The sequence below is a fragment of the Ovis aries genome, chromosome 9, assembly GCF_016772045.2.
Source record: "Ovis aries strain OAR_USU_Benz2616 breed Rambouillet chromosome 9, ARS-UI_Ramb_v3.0, whole genome shotgun sequence".
Lineage (NCBI taxonomy): Eukaryota > Metazoa > Chordata > Mammalia > Artiodactyla > Bovidae > Ovis > Ovis aries.
Genome location: NC_056062.1, coordinates 70,117,194 through 70,135,515, shown reverse-complemented (window position 1 = coordinate 70,135,515; position 18,322 = coordinate 70,117,194). Strand labels below are relative to the sequence as shown.

Sequence of the window (18,322 nt, the reverse complement as noted above, 5' to 3'; positions counted from 1 at the left end):
TGGAACTGCAATTTATGGAAAGTGCACGTTTTCAGTCGTGTCTGACTCTTTGTGACCCCATGGACTATATAGTCCATAGAATTCTCCAGGCCAGAATACTGGAGTGGGTAGCCTTTCCCTTCTCCAGGGGATCTTTCCAACCCAAGGACTGAGCCCAGGACTCCCACATTGCAGGTAGGTTCTTTACCAGTTGAGCCACAAGGAAAACTGTGTGCCTATATTTATTCAAATTGAACTTGAAATCCGAAGAGTTTCCTCATTGGATTTTTAGTACTTCCTGTTTCTCTTCTTTCTGGAAACACTTTGAGAAGAGACATACCTAGAATTTTGGCATTCCACTTCTAGTGTGAGGCAGAGGTACACTTCAATGAAGAATAAAATAAGCTAAATACTCCAGACCTTTAACTTCAGTAAAAGGTTCTAATTGAGTATATACAAAGTCCTTTTTGACGTTTTTGGTTGACTTTTCCTCCTAATTTTTACAGTCTGCCTCCTCCAACATAGCTCATGGAAAACACTGGCATTTTAAATCATTCAACAGACCTTGAAACTTTCACAGAAAAAGTTCTCCCTTTCAGATTGTCTCCTACAGTAGAGTTCGTACCAGAGCAGCAACTGGTTTCACAGTAGTGACATTTCCTTAAGTCCTCTGTGTGTAAATGGAGCCCTCACACAAGGAGGTAGGTGTCAGTAATATAGAAATCTTCTCATTGTCATCGGCCTGAATTTCCTCAGAGCTCTTTCAATTTTTAAATTATTTTTAATCTGTATGTTGCTTACATGCGTTGCAAATATGGTTTTCAAAGAATATTCTTTCCACTCCCGTACTCAAACAAGGGCATACTAAGTTCAGGTTAAATTTATATTGAATTTTCTAACTTGAATGTAGTCAATTGTTTCTTAAAATAAAAAGTTAAATATTTCTGTAATTCAAATGTGGACAGAAGCATAGATCACTACAGGTAAACATTCAGCAAACAAACTTTTTAAAGTTTGAGGCAGATAATAAGCTAAATATTCTATGGAAGCCAGAAGCTGAGAAGAAAAAAATACATATACAACCTCATAACACTAAAAATTCTTCCTAAAAATAGGCTGAGAAATAAACAACAAACTAGAGAACATATTGGTGGTATATACTACAAAATTTTAATATCCATTAAAGAACTTACGTAAGGAGTTAATGACATTAGAGAAACAATCCAATAAAAAATGACAAAGATACATGAATACGCTAGTCCCAGAAGAAGAATCCAAATAGTCAATAACCAAGAAAGATGTACAATATAACCTCTTAGGTAAACAAGGTTAATAAAATGGATAGCAAAGTCTGAGGAAATTAGAAAGCCCATGAACACTTGGGGAGACTGTAAAATTTGCTGATAATTATCAATATCTTTGAATCTATAAAATAATACATAAAGTTCTACTGAGCTGTAAATTTTAGTGCATTTCTGGCAATGAAAGAGGTATAGCATATAGTTAAATATATAATATATCCATGATAGATTGCTATGAAGTAGAAATGAATCCAGCATTTTAAAAATAGTTACAATCTATACACATATGCATACATGATATAAACATGTACTATGCATATGTGTAATTGCATATGGGTGTATATCTCTGCAACCACACAGATAAATATGTACTCTCTATCTACACGTGTATATTTTAATATATTCATTAAAAAGTCTGGAAGAATAGGTACCAAACTGCAAATCTGTTAATGATGATTCTCTGCAGGGGGTGGGGGAATATGGAATTAGGGATTTTTAATTTCAATTTATACACTTCTGTAAAATTTAACACAAGACCATCCCCATAGAAAATAAATGCAAAAAAGCAAAATGGCTGTCTGGGGAGGCCTTACAAATAGCTGTAAAAAGAAGAGAAGTGAAAAGCAAAGGAGAAAAGGAAAGATATAAGCATCTGAATGCAGAGTTCCAAAGAATAGAAAGAAGAGATAAGAAAGCCTTCTTCAGGGATCAATGCAAAGAAATAGAGGAAAAGAACAGAATGGGAAAGACTAGAGATCTCTTCAAGAAAATTAGAGATACCAAGGGAACATTTCATGCAAAGATGGGCTCGATAAAGGACAGAAATGGTATGGACCTAACAGAAGCAGAAGACATTAAGAGGTGGCAAGAATACACGGAAGAACTGTACAAAAAAGATCTTCATGACCCAGATAATCAGGTTGGTGTGATCATTCATCTAGAGCCAGACATCCTGGAATGTGAAGTCAAGTGGGCCTTAAAAAATAAAAAACTAAAAATAAAAAAAAAATAAAAATTAAAAAAAAATAAAGGAGACAGCAACAACAACAACAAAAAAAAAAGCATCCTAACATTAAACTTGTATATTCAATCGCTGAAAAAAAAAAAAAAGAAAAAAAGAAAAAAGAAAGCATCCCTACGAACAAAGCTAGTGGAGGTGATGGAATTCCAGTGGAGCTATTTCAAATCCTGAAAGATGATGCTGTGAAAGTGCTGCACTCAACAGGCCAGCAAATTTGGAAAACTCAGCAGTGGCCACAGGACTGGAAAAGGTCAATTTTCATTCCAATTCCAAAGAAAGGCAATGCCAAAGGATGCTCAAACTACTGCACAATTGCACTCATCTCACATGCTAGTGAAGTAATGCTCAAAATTCTCCAAGCCAGGCTTCAGCAGTACGTGAACCGTGAACTTCCTGATGTTCAAGCTGGTTTTAGAAAGGCAGAGGAACCAGACATCAAATTGCCAACATCGGCTGGATCATGGAAAAAGCAAGAGAGTTCCAGAAGAACATCTATTTTTGCTTTATTGACTATGCCAAAGCCTTCGACTGTGTGGATCACAATAAACTGTGGAAAATTCTGAGAGAGATGGAAATACCAGACCACCTGACCTGCCTCTTGAGAAGTCTGTATGCAGGTCAGGAAGCAACAGTTAGAACTGGACATGGAACAACAGACTGGTTGCAAATAGGAAAAGGAGTACGTCAAGGCTGTATACTGTCACCCTGCTTATTTAATTTCTATGCAGAGTACATCATGAGAAATGCTGGGTTGGAAGAAACACAAGCTGGAATCAAGATTGCCAGGAGAAATATCAGTCACCTCAGATATGCAGATGACACCACCCTCATGGCAGAAAGTGAAGAGGAACTAAAAAGCCTCTTGATGAAATTGAAAGTGGAGAGTGAAAAAGTTGGCTTAAAGCTCAACATTCAGAAAACAAAGATCATGGCATCCAGTCCCATCACTTCATGGGCAATAGATGGGGAATCAGTAGAAAGAGTGTCAGACTTTATTTTGGGGGGCTCCAAAATCACTGCAGATGGTGACTGCAGCCATGAAATTAAAAGACACTTACTCCTTGGAAGAAAAGTTATGACTAACCTAGATAGTATATTCAAAAGCAGAGACGTTACTTTGCTGACTAAGATCTGTCTAGTCAAGGCTATGGTTTTTCCAGTGATCATGTATGGATGTGAGAATTGGACTGTGAAGAAGGCTGAGCACCGAAGAATTGATGCTTTTGAACTGTGGTGTTGGAGAAGACTTTTGAGAGTCCCTTGGACTGCAAGGAGATCCAACCAGTCCATTCTGAAGGAGATCAGCCCTGGGATTTCTTTGGAAGGAATGATGCTAAAGCTGAAACTCCAGTACTTTGGCCACCTCATGTGAAGAGTTGACTCATTGGAAAAGACTCTGATGCTGGGAGGGATTGGGGGCAGGAGGAGAAGGGGACGACAGCGGATGAGACGGCTGGATGGCATCACGGACTTGATGGACGTGAATCTGAGTGAACTCCGGGAGTTGGTGATGGCCAGGGAGGCCTGGCATGCTGCGATTCATGAGGTCTCAAACAGTCAGACATGACTGAGCGACTGAACTGAACTGAACTGAACTGTACAATTTAACACTTAGATCAGTTAGGCTTTTTTTTTATTAGCCAAGAAAATGCAAACAGTCATGAGTCTAGAATAGTCTGAGGAGATACTGTCTAGATGAAAAAATTGGGCTGAATTAGTGAACCTCAGAATGTGGACTGATAACCTTGGCTGCCATGCAGTGGGCTTTTAGGGATGCAGAACAGTGGTATAAAAGCCATCTGTATTTTATTTATGGTAAGAACAATGAAAATGTTTACAATATTTAATGTAAACTATGTGATCTGTGTTTTCCATTAAAATATTTTTAAGTTGTGTGTGTTTGTGTGCACATGGATAAAGGACATTTGTTGGGATATTTGCCAGTTCACTTGCCAGCTCATCAGTCAACATTCAAAAAGCATTTAAAACTATATATACTATATGCAGACAACTGTGCTTGGGAGCATGAGCACAGAAATAAATAAAGCACAGTTTCTATGTTCCAGAAGGTCACAGTCCAGTGGTTCATAGATAGATACACACACACACACCAATGTGATGGGATAAGTGAAGTAACAGGAGGAAAAAACAAGGTAGATTGTAATCTCATAAGTTGTAATAAGCAAATATCTTTGGCAGAATCAGAAAAAAGCTTCTTGGAAGGGGTATTATCTACACTGAGTTTTGAAAGGACAGACATGTGTGAGCTCTACAGGGCATTCCAGACAAAAGAAAGCGAAAGTTAAAGTCACTCAGTCATGTCCAACTCTTTGCGACCCCATGCACTATACAGTCTATGGAATTCTCCAGGCCAGAATACTGGAGTGGGTAGCCTTTCCCTTCTGCAGGGGATCTTCCCAACTCAGGAATTGAACCCAGGTCTTCCTCACTGGAGGCAGATTCTTTACCAGCTGCGCCACCAGGGAAGCCCAACAAGGCAAGCATCAATCATGTCTGAACAAACATCAAGTCTTCAATGTGATACTAATAACTAGCCTGATTAAACACTTACTGTGTGTTTCAAGCACTGTATCAGTGTTTTATAAGCAATAACTCAATTAATCCTCATATCAACTCCATGCACTATTATCATCACCCCTATGTTACAAATGAGAACAACCAAAGCACAGAAAGTTGATACAACTTGCTCAAAATCACACAAATTATAAGTGGCAGAGCAGCTTACAGCAGAATCAAGGCCAATCCAGGCAGTCTGACCTCAGAGCTCCTGCTCTTAGTTATAAGACCATACTTCTAAAATATAAGACGACTTCTGAAGTAAGGCTATAAAATTAGGATATTAATGATCACGGACCATGTTTCATGCTAAAGCACTTGACAGCTTTCCTCAGTCCATTACAGAGAATCAGCTGAGGGTTGGGCATATGCTATCTAGAGATTTAGAGGCTGAGCTGAACTAGTACATGTGGAGATCTAAAGAAAAAAATGGGAAAAATAATGTGACTTGAATTTTAGAAAGAAGACTTTGACAGACTTTTGGATGATAGGTTTGAAAAGTTTAAGGCATTAAGCCATGCAAAGAGGTCACTGCATTGGCTGAGACAAAAATTAATGGGATTTTGGCCTATAAAACAGAGTGAGAGTAAATAGAAAGAACAAGACCAATTGGAAAAATATTTAGGAGATGGAATTGACAGTATCAACAGTGATTGATGAGTTGTGATTTTACTTCAGTATTTTATAAAGAACTTACCAGATGGAGGATAACTTTAATTAGAAAGACTGATTTAACTTTTCATTTATTTAGACATTAAGTATTAAAAACCAATACTTCACTGTTCAATTACAGTAATTGGTTAGAAAGTTACAATTTAGTATCATGAAATTAGGTGGATTTCAATCACTTAGAATTAACTCAATAACTTTCCATAAGCTCTATCTAGAAAACAGATGAAACTTCTCAAATAGGTTCAGTGAATTCCCAAGGTAAAATAGTTATACTGCCTACTCTAATATTAGAAGGAATAAATAATGATCTCTATATAGGCCAAAACCAATTCCTATTCCTTTCTTCAAATTTGTATTTTATTATGCTAAGAGGATAACTTGACAACCACATCAATTAATCCTCAGGCTGCATCACATTGGGAACACATTTTTATAATAATTAAGAAAGACAATCATCATGGACTTGAACCTTAATTTTGCCATATATCAGCTGTTTGGTCCCAGGCAAGTTACTTGACCTCTTGAACTTTCAGTGCAGTTCAGTGCAGTCACTCAGTCTTGTCTGACTCTTTGCGACCCCATGGACTGCAGCACGCCAGGCCTTCCTGTCCATCACCAACGCCTGGGGTTCACCCAAACCCATGTACATTGAATTGGTGATGCCATCCAACCCTTTCATCCTCCATCATCCCCTTTTCCTCCTGCCCTCAATTTTTGCCAGCATCAGGGTCTTTTCAAATGAGTCAGCTCTTTGCATGAGGTGGCCAAAATATTGGAGTTTCAGCTTCAACATCAGTCCTTCCAATGAACACCCAGGACTGATCTCCTTTAGGATGGACTGGTTGGATATCCTCGCAGTCCAAGGGACCCTCAAGAGTCTTCTCCAGCACCACAATTCGAAAGCATCAGTTCTTCGGTGTTCAGCTTTCTTTATAGTCCAACTCACTTAATATAAAATAAAAATGATGATAAACACTTTGGAGGATTAGTTGGAGTATTAGCAGTAGTGTATGTAAAGCACCTAGCTCATATGTTCACCTGCCTGATATTAGATAGGTAGGCAGGAAATAACTTTTATGAAACTGTCAGAATGACCACCACTTGTGTAGTTTCACTTTACTCTAAACAGTCTTATTGAAGAGTTTCCTTCATTCTGTATATTTGATACAAGTTTAAACAAGAAAGCTCAAGGGTTCCATCTTCGTACACATAGAGTACACAGCTGATTTCTCTTTCTGCGTTCCCTGGTGAGGCAAAAGAATTTCTTCTAGACTTCTTTTTTTCTTTTTGCTTGGCTATGTTCCAACCTTGGAAACAACTAGAGTTAAGTCAGAGATCAACAAGTGCCTTAAAATGTGGTCAGCTGACCATATCTTTACACCAAAAGATGCAGTTACATATTTGATTCAGCTGAAGGAATTTGCATTATGACATCTTTCTCAGTCTAACTCTTTTTATTTTTTTGAGCAGAAGTGGCAGGAAACATACTGGAGGAATCCAATAAAAAAAAAAGTTGACAATTACATCTCTCAGTTTGTCAATACCAACCTTGTGTTTGTGGTAAATATTAATGCTTCCCATTTCTTGAGTTCTTGGTTGTATAATTTCAATTATACAGCTACTGATCTCTTACTTCTAAGTGCTACCTCCTTGAGGTAAGGAACAAAACCAAGTATTGAGATTAGGACAGCATCCAGTCAAAAAAAAGTTCTAAAAATTGCAAACTGGAAGCTTCCTGGAGTCACCCCCTACTAGACTGCTAGGCAAACAAACACTAGAGCAAGTGTCGTTAATCCTGCTCCTGCTTTGTGCCTTTCACCATTCAGGGGAGAAAGAAGTGACTCTAATGCGGCCAGCCTTCTATTTTCAACCCTATAAGTGATGCAGTCAGTTTGTCTGGATGCAGATCAGCAGGACATCTCAGCATGACTGTGTAGCATAATCCTGTCTATAAAATATTCCTCTATGTTTTGCCAAAGAAGTGGTGGGCTCTCTGAAGGGCTCACTGACTTGGCAGCTGAAGCCCCATCATACTCAAAACTAGTAAGTCACACACCCAGACACAACTTCTGACATTCCTTGGGGAGGAAGCAAAGCTTAATTTAGATAATCCCCTTTGCAAAGTGTATTAGCTGATCCAAACCAGACCCCGCCAACTAATGGCATGTTGTTCTTATATTTCAGAGATGCTTCAATGTAGAAATAGCTTCTTGTTGCATTTTGAGGATTAAGATTCATTTAAGGAATAGGAGGAATGATCAATAAACTATTTCAAAATATTTAAACAGCTTTGTGCTTGACCTTGACCTTTGATCCACTTAAATGGTGTTGGGGTGGGGGCACGTTTCTTTGTTGTTCTAGAAAGACCTTGGCAGAGTTTCTCCAATTCCATTTCACATACAAAAATAAACAATAACAATAAACATAATAGGGAAAGTATGCTGTGTATCACAAATACGTACTTCTGGCTTGTATAAAGAAAAACATTTTTTTCGAAGCGGTTTGTGGAAGAATATACCGGGTTTAAGAATAGATGTCCCACCAACACTCCATTGCACACATGGATCCATCAACAGAAGACAAAGCTAATTATAGAGATATGGAAATGCTAGAAGATTCAGCACTTTGATAGAAAAATACCCCCAGGAGCCACATGTGCAGCAACATCACACTTGAGAGTCAGTGCATGTAAATTTTTTACAGCATGTGCACAGAAATAGATTTCAAGTTAAAACCTAAATCCTTGAATACATTTTGAAATGCTTGTACTGCTAGAAAATGGAATTGCTATAATCTTGGAAAAAGAAGGAAAAAAAAGAGAAAGGATGACTCTGAGCAGGAGGGAGGGAAAGAGAAGAGAGAAACAAGGAGAGATGGAAAGAGCTGAGTACAAGTGACACTTAAGAAAATAATTTGATTTTGTAGTAAAGGGTGAGCCCTTTCAGGCTTCCCAGTTTCTTTAAGGTATCCTGACAGCTACAGTGTTAGATACAGACAAAGAGAGAACAGGCATATCAGCAGGAGGAGAATTGAATTATATAAATTCATGTTGATGACTTTCTTTTTAAACAAAGAAACCATATGTGGTAACACACTTAATGAAAGATGAATCAAAACCACCCTAGGTTACATCTATAAAATGAAATAATATGTAGTTTTAAAGAATTATACTAGAGGAATCATTACTGATTTAAAAAGGTATCTATCTCCAAAGAAAGAAGGCTGCAAAACAGTGTGTACAGCGTGATACAACTTTTTAAGAAAATATATTTATTTTTTTTTACAGCAACATATGAAGCTCTCTCAATGTGATGGGGTCATGGTTTTTAATTTTCTTCTCAAATTTCTCATTTTCTACAGTAAATATGTGTTATTTATAGAATTCTAAAAACAACCTAAAAATAAGGCAAAACTGTCGTTATTTTACTTCTTCATTCAAAGACAAATCTTTCACAATAGCATCTTGAAACATGATTATAAATGAGGCGTGCTTTTAGTAACAAAGTTAAAGCATGGTGGGACCCTAAATCAAGGGATAGCTGCAGTAAAGTGTACCTGTCACATGTATGTCTCTGGTTACTGTGAATCTGCAGTGAGGTTTTGGTACTTTTAAACAGGATTTTCAATTCCAGAACATTTCATCATGCAACTAGTTCAAGGTCAAGTCCTATCGAGTTTATTTATAGTTACACAGTTTACCCATGACACAGTACAAAGATAAATGAATGTAGAACTTAGAAATACAAGTCACAGAGCATGCAATGACCCCATTCGGACTCTATACCAAAGTCATGTTTATCTTCTTCATAAAAGTTTAATTATAATCATTGTCATTAAAGTCTACACTTAGCATAAAATTGGGAATTCCTTCTAGGTTGCAGACAGTATTGTGAGAATGTGCCATAGTGGGAAAAATAGGACTAGGAACAAAGAACATGGATTACATTCCCAGCTCTGTGACCTTGGATAGATCACTCACTTCCACTGAGTCTGTTTCCTCATCTATAAGGTGAAGAGGAGAACTAGAAGTTCATTGTAGGTGTTTTCTTGGTTTGGAATATGGTGGAAACTCCTGTTCTACCAAGACAATGGTATTGAACTAGTTTGTAGCAACACAATGATCTTTAAATCAAATAATACATAAGAACTGAAACTTCAAGCTGTCCAAATATCCAGAAGAAAATACAGTTAATATAGAACATTTTTGTCCTACAGAGGTCAGCATTTTGATTGAATTGTCCATCATGAATGTTAGTAATTTCAAAATAATGAGTTTATAAATCATCCTGGTTGCAAGATCTGGAAGACCCATTTCACTTACCTGAGATGACTAATTGTTTATAAAATATATCTATCAGTTCAGTCAATTCAATCGCTCAGTTATGTTTGACTCTTTGCAATCCAAATGCAGCATGCCAGGCTTCTCTGTCCATCAACAACTCCTGGAGCCTACTCAAACTCATGTGCATCATGTCGGTGATGCCATACAACCATCTCATCCTCTGTCATCCCCTTCTCCTGCCTTCAATCTTTCCCAGCCTCAGGGTCCTTTCCAATGAGTCAGTTCTTGGCAGCAGGTGGCCAAAGTATCGAAGTTTCAGTTTCAGCATCAGTTCTTCCAATGAATATTCAGGACTGATTTCCTTTAGGATGGACTGGCTGGATCTCCTTGTACTCCAAGGAAATCTCTAGTCTTCTCTAACACCAGACTTCAAAAGCATCAGTTCTTCAGCACTCAGCTTTCTTTACAGTCCAACTCTCACATCCATACAAGACTACTGGAAAAGTCAGAGCTTTGATTAGCTGGACCTCTGTTGGCAAAGTACTGCCTCTGCTTTTAATATGCTGTCTGCAGCTGCTGCTAAGTCGCTTCAGTCGTTTCCAACTCTGTGCGACCCCAAAGACGGCAGCCTACCAGGCTCCTCCGTCCCTTTGACTCTCCAGGCAAGAACACTAGAGTGGGTTGCCATTTCCTTCTCCAATGCATTAAACTGAAAAGTGAAAGTGAAGTCACTCAGTCGTGTTCAACTCCTCGTGACTCCACGGACTGCAGCCCACCAGGCTCCTCCATCCACGGGATTTTCCAGGCAAGAGTACTGGAGTGGGATGCAATTGCCTTCTCCAATATGCTGTCTACATTGGTCATAAGTTTTCTTCCAAGGAGCAAGAGTCTTTTAATTTCATGGCTGCAGTCACCATCTGCAGTGATTTTGGAGCCTCCCCAAAATAAAGTCTGTCACTGTTTTCGTTGTTTCCCATCTATTTGCCATGAAGTGATGGGACCGGATGCCATGATTTTAGTTTTCTGAATGTTGAGTTTTAAGCCCCCTTTTTCACTCTCCTCATTCAGTTTCATCAAGAGGCTCTTTAGTTCTTCTTTGCTTCTGCCATAAGGGTGGTATCATCTGCATATCCAAAGTTATTGATATTTCTCCAGCAATCTTGATTCCAGCTTGTGCTTCCTCCAGTCCAGCATTTCACATGATGCACTCTGCATATAAGTTAAATAAGCAGGGGACAATATACAGCCTTGACATACTCCTTTCCCTATTTGGAACAAGTCTGTTTTTCCATGTCCAGTTATAACTGTTGTTTCTTGATTTGCATACAGATACCTCAAGAGGCAGGTCAGGTGGTCTGGTATTCCCATCTCTTGAAGAATTTTCCGGAGTTTGTTGTGATCCACACAGTCAAAGGCTTTGGCATAGTCTATAAAGCAGAAGTAGATATTTTTCTGGAACTCTCTTATTTTTTCAATGATCCAACAGATGTTGGCAATTTGATCTCTGGTTCCTCTGCCTTTTCTAAATTCAGCTTCAACATCTGGAAGTTCACACTTTATGTACGTTGAAGGCTGGCTTGGAGAATTTTGAGCACTATACTTTGCCATCGTGTGAGATAAGTGCAATTTTGCAATAGTTTGAACATTCTTTGGCATTGCCTTTCTTTGGGATTGTAATGAAAATTGACCTTTTCCAGTCCTGTGGCCACTGCTGAGTTTTCTAAATTTGCTGGCATATTGAGTGCAGCACATTCACAGCATCATCTTTTAGGATTTGAAATAGCTCAACTGGAATTCAATCACCTCCACTAGCTTTGTTCATAGTGATGCTTCCTCAGGCCCACTTGACTTCACATTCCAGGATGTCTGGCTCTAGGTGAGTGATCACACCATCGTGGTTATCCTTGTCATGAAGATCGTTTTTGTACAGTTCTTCTGTATACTGTTGCCACCTCGTCTTAATATCTTCTGCTTCTGTTAGGTCTATACCATTTCTGTCCTTCATTGTGCCCATCTTTGCATGAAATGCTCCTTTGGTATCTCTAATTTTCTTGAAGAGATCTATAGTCTTTCCCATTCTATTGTTTTCCTCTATTTCTTTGCATTGATCACTGAGGAAGGCTTTATCTCTCTTTGCTATTCTTTGGAACTCTGCATTCAAATAGGTATATCTTTCCTTTTGATCTTTGCCTTTAGCTTCTCTTCTTTTCTCAGCTATTTGTAAGGCCTCTTCAGACAACCATTTTGCCTTTTTGCATTTCTTTTCCTTGGGGATGGTTTTGATCACTTCCTCATGTCTGATGTCATGAACCTCTGTCCATAGTTCTTCAGGCACTCTGTCTATCATATCTAATCCCTTGTATCAATTTGTCTATAGAGCTAACCAAAGAAATTTATTATGTTCAGAGTTAATGACTTTAAATGGGGGTTGAGGGGAGACAGCTCTTGAACCAGCTTGATAGGGAAGTAATTTTCTGAAAACAAAATGTGCTTCTGTCTAGTAGAAGAACTCTGAATTCAACCATCTTGTAGGTCTTTAAATGGTTGAGGGCAGATAAAGTGATAATTCAATTTAGAGTTTCAGAGGCTCTATTTTTTTCACTATCACTATAGATCTTGGTATTTTCTGTTAGCAAATTTCATCATAGAATTAATTTTTGTGGGTACAGTAAGATTTGAACAACAGAATATTAGATAAATTAGTGTTAAAAGTTATAAAAAGCCAATATTTCAAGAGTGTAGGCAATAGTATTAATCTTATTTTTGCCATACTTGCAATAGTCACCTTAGACTCTCATTTCTTTTTATATTAAAAATTATTTTGCCTCTGTATTTTTTTCAAATTACTTCCATCTTCTTTTTTAAGAGGTGGCAGAAGGTGGAGGATATAAGTACATATGTACATATTTTTGCAATACAACAACTCTCACCTGTTTTTCTCATGAATCTTTAAGATTTCATTTGTCTGTTGAAGAAGTTGTTTCTCTAGCTTGTATGTTGATAATGAATTCTCCAGCAGTTGTATTTCAAGTCGAGAAGTTTGATTTAGTACCTTAAGATAAAAGATAAAAACATTTAAATCTTCACAGAGTCAAAATTATTATTTTGGGTTTTTTATTTAGCTGTGTTTTCTTTTAAAATAATATTTCTCTAGGATAATAAAATGGTCTACATTCTAATAAAAATGCTTTACATGTCTCAAACATAATATTTGTTCAAGATTGAACTGCAATCGAATGAGAAAACTGAGTTGTTAAAATCATTTTCATATTTAAATTTTCATGTCCTCAATCCCTACATGATTTAGCAACTAAAATATCACCACCACAATCCCTAGGATAGCCCACTGTGCCTTATATGTGTGTGTATATATATCTCCAATATTTACAAGTACAAGATAATTGTTAGTACAAGGTCTTAGATACTGTATATAACTAAGAACAACTAATAGGCATGTAAAACATAACTTCCTTGTCCCATTACCTAGCAAAAACTGATCAGAAATGTACAAAAATCTCATGATACACTTTAGACAGATTCATGAGGACAATTTACTGAACACCTATCATGTTAGTTCATGCCAGTCCTTCTAGATATCATCATTTCATAGACATGGGTACCCAGTGAATTAGTAAGTGGAATTATTATTATCAGTTTATAAATGAAGAAACTGAGGTTCAGAGAGAAGCCAGAATCCACACAGGAACCAAGGGAAGAACTGAGTTTCAAACCCAGATACTGTGACTAATTCTCATGCTTTACACAGAACACCAACAAGAGGGAAAATCAAACCATCCTGGATGTTCATCTGAGGAGATGAAGTAACTAGGAACCCAGACTGCACTGAAGACTGACTGTTAGCTATTTTTCAACTGCATACATGGGGTCCTCCAGAAACTCTAAATGTTCACCTCATCTTGAATCACAAAGACGCATGCTGCTAGTCAGGCTTTAATATAACATGACTCTGAGCCATGAATGCAAACCTACCCATCCTCTGAGCAAACAGCATACGTTCCTGTTCTAGAAGATGCCTTCAAGCTGTGCCAGTGCCCTGGTCCTGTCCCTTTCTCCTCCTTCTTTAACAGAGGTAAACAGGATAAGGAAGAAAGTACTATTAGTTTTAAAACTCCTTATGCTGTTTGAGAACTTTCATAACCATGGTACCATTTTTAGAACACTTGTTGAAAAGGACCTGGGAAACCTTCTGGAGGGTCAATATCAATCTAAAGGGTCCTCCGCTAAAAATGACACCAGTAGAACTTTCCTCTTTTTCTGTAGCATGTTTAAACCTATAATATATAAGACTCACACAGAAAAAGCCTCTTTAAAATATCCTGACATGATCAGGGCTGGGGCTTGGGCTAATGGAGAGATTGTAGGTGAAGAGGATATATTGGCAGGGAAGCAGAATAGGGACTAGGTGAGATGAGAGAGGCAACTGACTCAGGTGTAGGATTTAAGGATGAGCCAAAACTCAATAATTAAGTTATATTTGAATGCAACACTTTGAAAGATAAAAATTAATGTAAAAAATATCCACATGGAACAGAATATCATTTTAAACTAAAGGTAGGGTATGCCCCTACAAATGTATGATTCAGTCTTGCATAACTTGATCTCATTGCTTTCACCCCAGTCCCAGCCCTGCTGAAGGGGTTAGAGAAGAGAACACTAAGGTGGGGCATTTGGGCTTTAAAAAAGTTTTAAGCAACTATAATTCATTTATACAATTATCATATTGATTACAGATCTGAAAGCTAGTCTAAAAGTTACTACTACTAATTGAAATTCATATTTGTGTTAAAAAAAGTATTTCCCATCCTAAATTGTTTCATCTGAGAGAAAACAGGAGCAAGAGAACCTACATTTTGAAGACAGAGCTAAAAGCAGCCCAGAGGAAAAAACTGTAGAGAATATAAAGATTAGGGACACACAAGATATAATTTTAAACTATTAAACATATCTTTGGGTGAGTTTTCTGTTTGTTTATTAACAAGAATGTCAATTTAGGAAATAATTAACTAGGGGATGAAACAGCTATATTTTTTGGCGAGACTTACAACAGTGCTTGGCATAGAGAGGACCCTCAATATTTACTGAATGAATGCATTCATTGTCTCATTGAATCAAGTATATCATATGCCGTTAAAATCTATTTTCTCCTTTATTCTCTGTAGTCTCTGATCATACTTCCTAATATTCTCAAATACCAAAATTTTCAGAGGACAGAAATTGGTCTTCATGTCTGAGAAGAACATGAGAAAACACTGAGAACAAAACGGATCCATCAAAAACTGAAAATCAAGTTGCCTGTATCTAAGTCTGGAGACACTATAGCCCCTAATTTTTCTCAGCTTTGTCCTACCTCCAGTCCAGAGCAACCAGAGTGCTCTTCTAAAAAACATAAATCAGATGTCATGTCCTTTGTTAAATATGCTCATAACTTCCCTTTAAAATTCCAAAGTTCTCAGCCTAACTTCCGAGGTCCTATGTGATCAGGACCCTGACTGCTTCTGAAATCTCACTTCCTTTTCATTCTCTTCCCTGCTCATTAAGCCCCAGTCACACTGGCCTTCTCACTGCTACCCCAACATGCCAAATTAATCTCCACCTCAGGGTCTTTGCAGTTTCCCCTGCAGTTTCCCCTGCCTGGAATGTCCATCCATTCCCAGATGCATGGGTGATTTACTCTTATAATTCAAGTCTTGTCTAAGGAGGCCCATCCTGGCTAGTCTCTGTAAAGGAGCTCCCCCATCATCTTCCATCAGGTGGCCCTGTTTTACTATTTAAATGAAATCATCTTGTCAGTTCACTCATATACTATCATTCTGCCCCATGAAGGAGGTCAGCTGCACAAAGGGGGGACTAGCTCATCTGAGGCCCTTGAAACCTCCGGAGCCCAGCATGAGGCCTGGAATCCTGGACATTCAGAGCTATTCGTTAGATGCTAACCAAAGGCTAGTGAGTCAGTTTTCAAGTTGGGTAATGCTCAGAGACAGAGTAACAGGCCAGGTGAGCATCAAGCTGGACTTTCCTTATAACAGTCCCAATCTAAAGCAGTGTCTGAATGTGGGAGAAACAGGGGAACAAATCTCAAATGTACAGGCTAAGCGTTAGGTCATCTCAGGCCAATTTTGAATACAAAAGGCAACCCCTTTTCTTCTCTCTCCATCATTTTAATCCAAGAGCTGCTTTATTTCAACTCTCTCCCTTGATGTATTAAAATAGGCCTGAAGTTCAAAAACAGGCAACTGAAGAGAATTGTACAGGAAACTATGATAAATTGACCACTTTCTTTCCATGTGTCTATGGAACTTACTGCTTAGCAATAATCTGAGTGTTCCATTAAAATGACAAAAGTCATTTCCTTCTTTAGCCTAAACATGTTCCAAAAGCACATCTCAGAAAGAAAGAAAGAAAGAAAGAGAGAAAGAAGGGGAAAACATAAAAGGGTAATGAAAGAAAAAGGAGAGGAGAGAAGAGGAAAGGAAAGGGGAAAGTGAAGAGTATGTAACATAAGCCCTCAAGAAACAATTTCAAAGCACAAATTTTTCACAATATACCATAGAGTAAGGAAGATATGGGTTTCCCAGGTGGCTCAGTGGTAAAGAATCCACCTGCAGTGCAGGAGAAATGAGTTCAATTCTTGGGTCAGGAAGATCCCCTGGAGAAGGAAATGGTAACCCACTCCAGTATTTCTGCCTGGTAAATCCCATGAACAGAGATGCCTGGTGGGCTACAGTCCATGGGGTCACAAAGAGTTGTATATGACTTAGCAACTAAAACAACAAGAAAAAATTATCTAAGACTTGGAAACTAAGGATTTATAGACTATAAAATTTCAGTTCTTTCTTTAAAAAATAAGCAAAATTTTAAAAATAAAAATTACTCTTTTCTTAAAGAAAGTGAGCTAGATAATTTCATCCAGCTTCCCTTTAATACTTAAATGCCTCTAATCTTCCTTAAAAGGAAAATATTCCACACAAAAGAATTCCTTTGACTGGCATATTGACTAAAATCTGCCTTGCTGTAGGTTTCTGTTTTCTTTACTTTAACTATGTTTTTCAAATTAAAAAAAAAATAGAACACAAGGTATGATGCTTCAGCAATTAGACTTTTACAGAAGAATGAAGGGTAATATATGTACATGGAAGGAGAGTTAGAAGTTAGTTAGATGATCACCATTTTACAAAATCAAGGAAATAACTTATTTGGTCAGTGATGGGCAGTGTGACAATGTATCAGTCTACAGGGCTTTTGCTAATTTCCAAGGGGAAAGGAGACAATTGGAATGGAGAGCTATAGGGTCTTTTTACCCTAACCAGCTTAAAATTAGTGTTACCGAGAGGGTGGCAAGCTGGCATTTATGTCTCCTGATGAGATGAAATAAGAAGTGACTAGTAATTCTACAAAGCACACCTACCACCATGTCCAACTTAACCCAATTAAGCCTGTAGACTTAACTTTGAGTTAAAAAAAATACAGGGGATGGAAAAGTAAATTAAAAACATATCATAAATAAATATTCAGACAAATTAAGAATATGAGACACTATACAGAACAACTGAACAAGCATCTTTAAAATCTAAAGAAAAACAAAAAGTTAAACAGAAAGACAAATAATCTAAAAAAACAAACTAGCGAATATAACAAAAAAGAAACAGACTCACAGTTATAGAGAACAATTTAGTGGTTACCAGTGGGGAGAAGGAAGTGAGGAAGGGTCAAGATAGGGGTAGGGGACTAAGGGGTACAAACTATTATGTATAAAAGAAATGGATCTTCCCTGGTGGTTCAGCGGTAAAGAGTACCTGCAGCGCAGGAGATGCAGGTTCAAACCCTGGGTCAGGAAGATCCCCTGGAGAAGGGCAGGACAACCCACTCCAGTATTCTTAGTGGAGAATCCCATGGATGGAGACTGGTGGACTACACAGTCCATAGCATCACAAAGAGACAATGACTGAAGCGACTCAGCGTGCATGCACACATAAAATAAACATTACAATGATATACTGTACAACACAGGGAATATAGTTGATAATTTGTAACTTCAAATGAAGTATAATCTTTAGAAACTGTGAATCATTATGCTGTACACCTGAAACCTATATACTACTGTAAATCAACTATACTTCAATTTTAAAAAATGTAACATTGCTCCAAATTAAAAGAGACTATTAAACTATTCAAACATAAAATGCCAATAAAATTTTTGGTAAAAAGTTGAGGAAATCTGTGAAAATTAGATAATCTTAGAGAATTATTATTAATAATATATCAATAATCTATATGTGGCAGAAATCAAAGAGGAACTAAAGAGACTCTTGATGAAGGTAAGAAAGGAGAGTGAAAAAGCTGGCTTAAAACTGAACATTCAAAAAACTAAGATCACGGCATCCAGACCCATCACTTCATGGGAAATAGATGAGGAAACAATGGAAACAGTGACAGACTTTATTTTCTTGGGCTCCAAAACCACTGAGGATG

At 37.6% G+C, this 18,322-nt stretch overlaps 1 protein-coding gene across 1 annotated transcript in view; it reads right to left on the bottom strand.

The window, feature by feature from the left end:
• ANGPT1 (angiopoietin 1) overlaps positions 1–18,322 on the bottom strand; it is a 304,237-nt gene that overhangs the window by 94,136 nt on the left and 191,779 nt on the right. Inside the window, exon 3 of the mRNA XM_004011787.6 lies at positions 12,763–12,884. Within this exon, the coding sequence (XP_004011836.1) occupies positions 12,763–12,884 (122 nt within the window). The remainder of the gene's footprint in view (positions 1–12,762; positions 12,885–18,322) is intronic.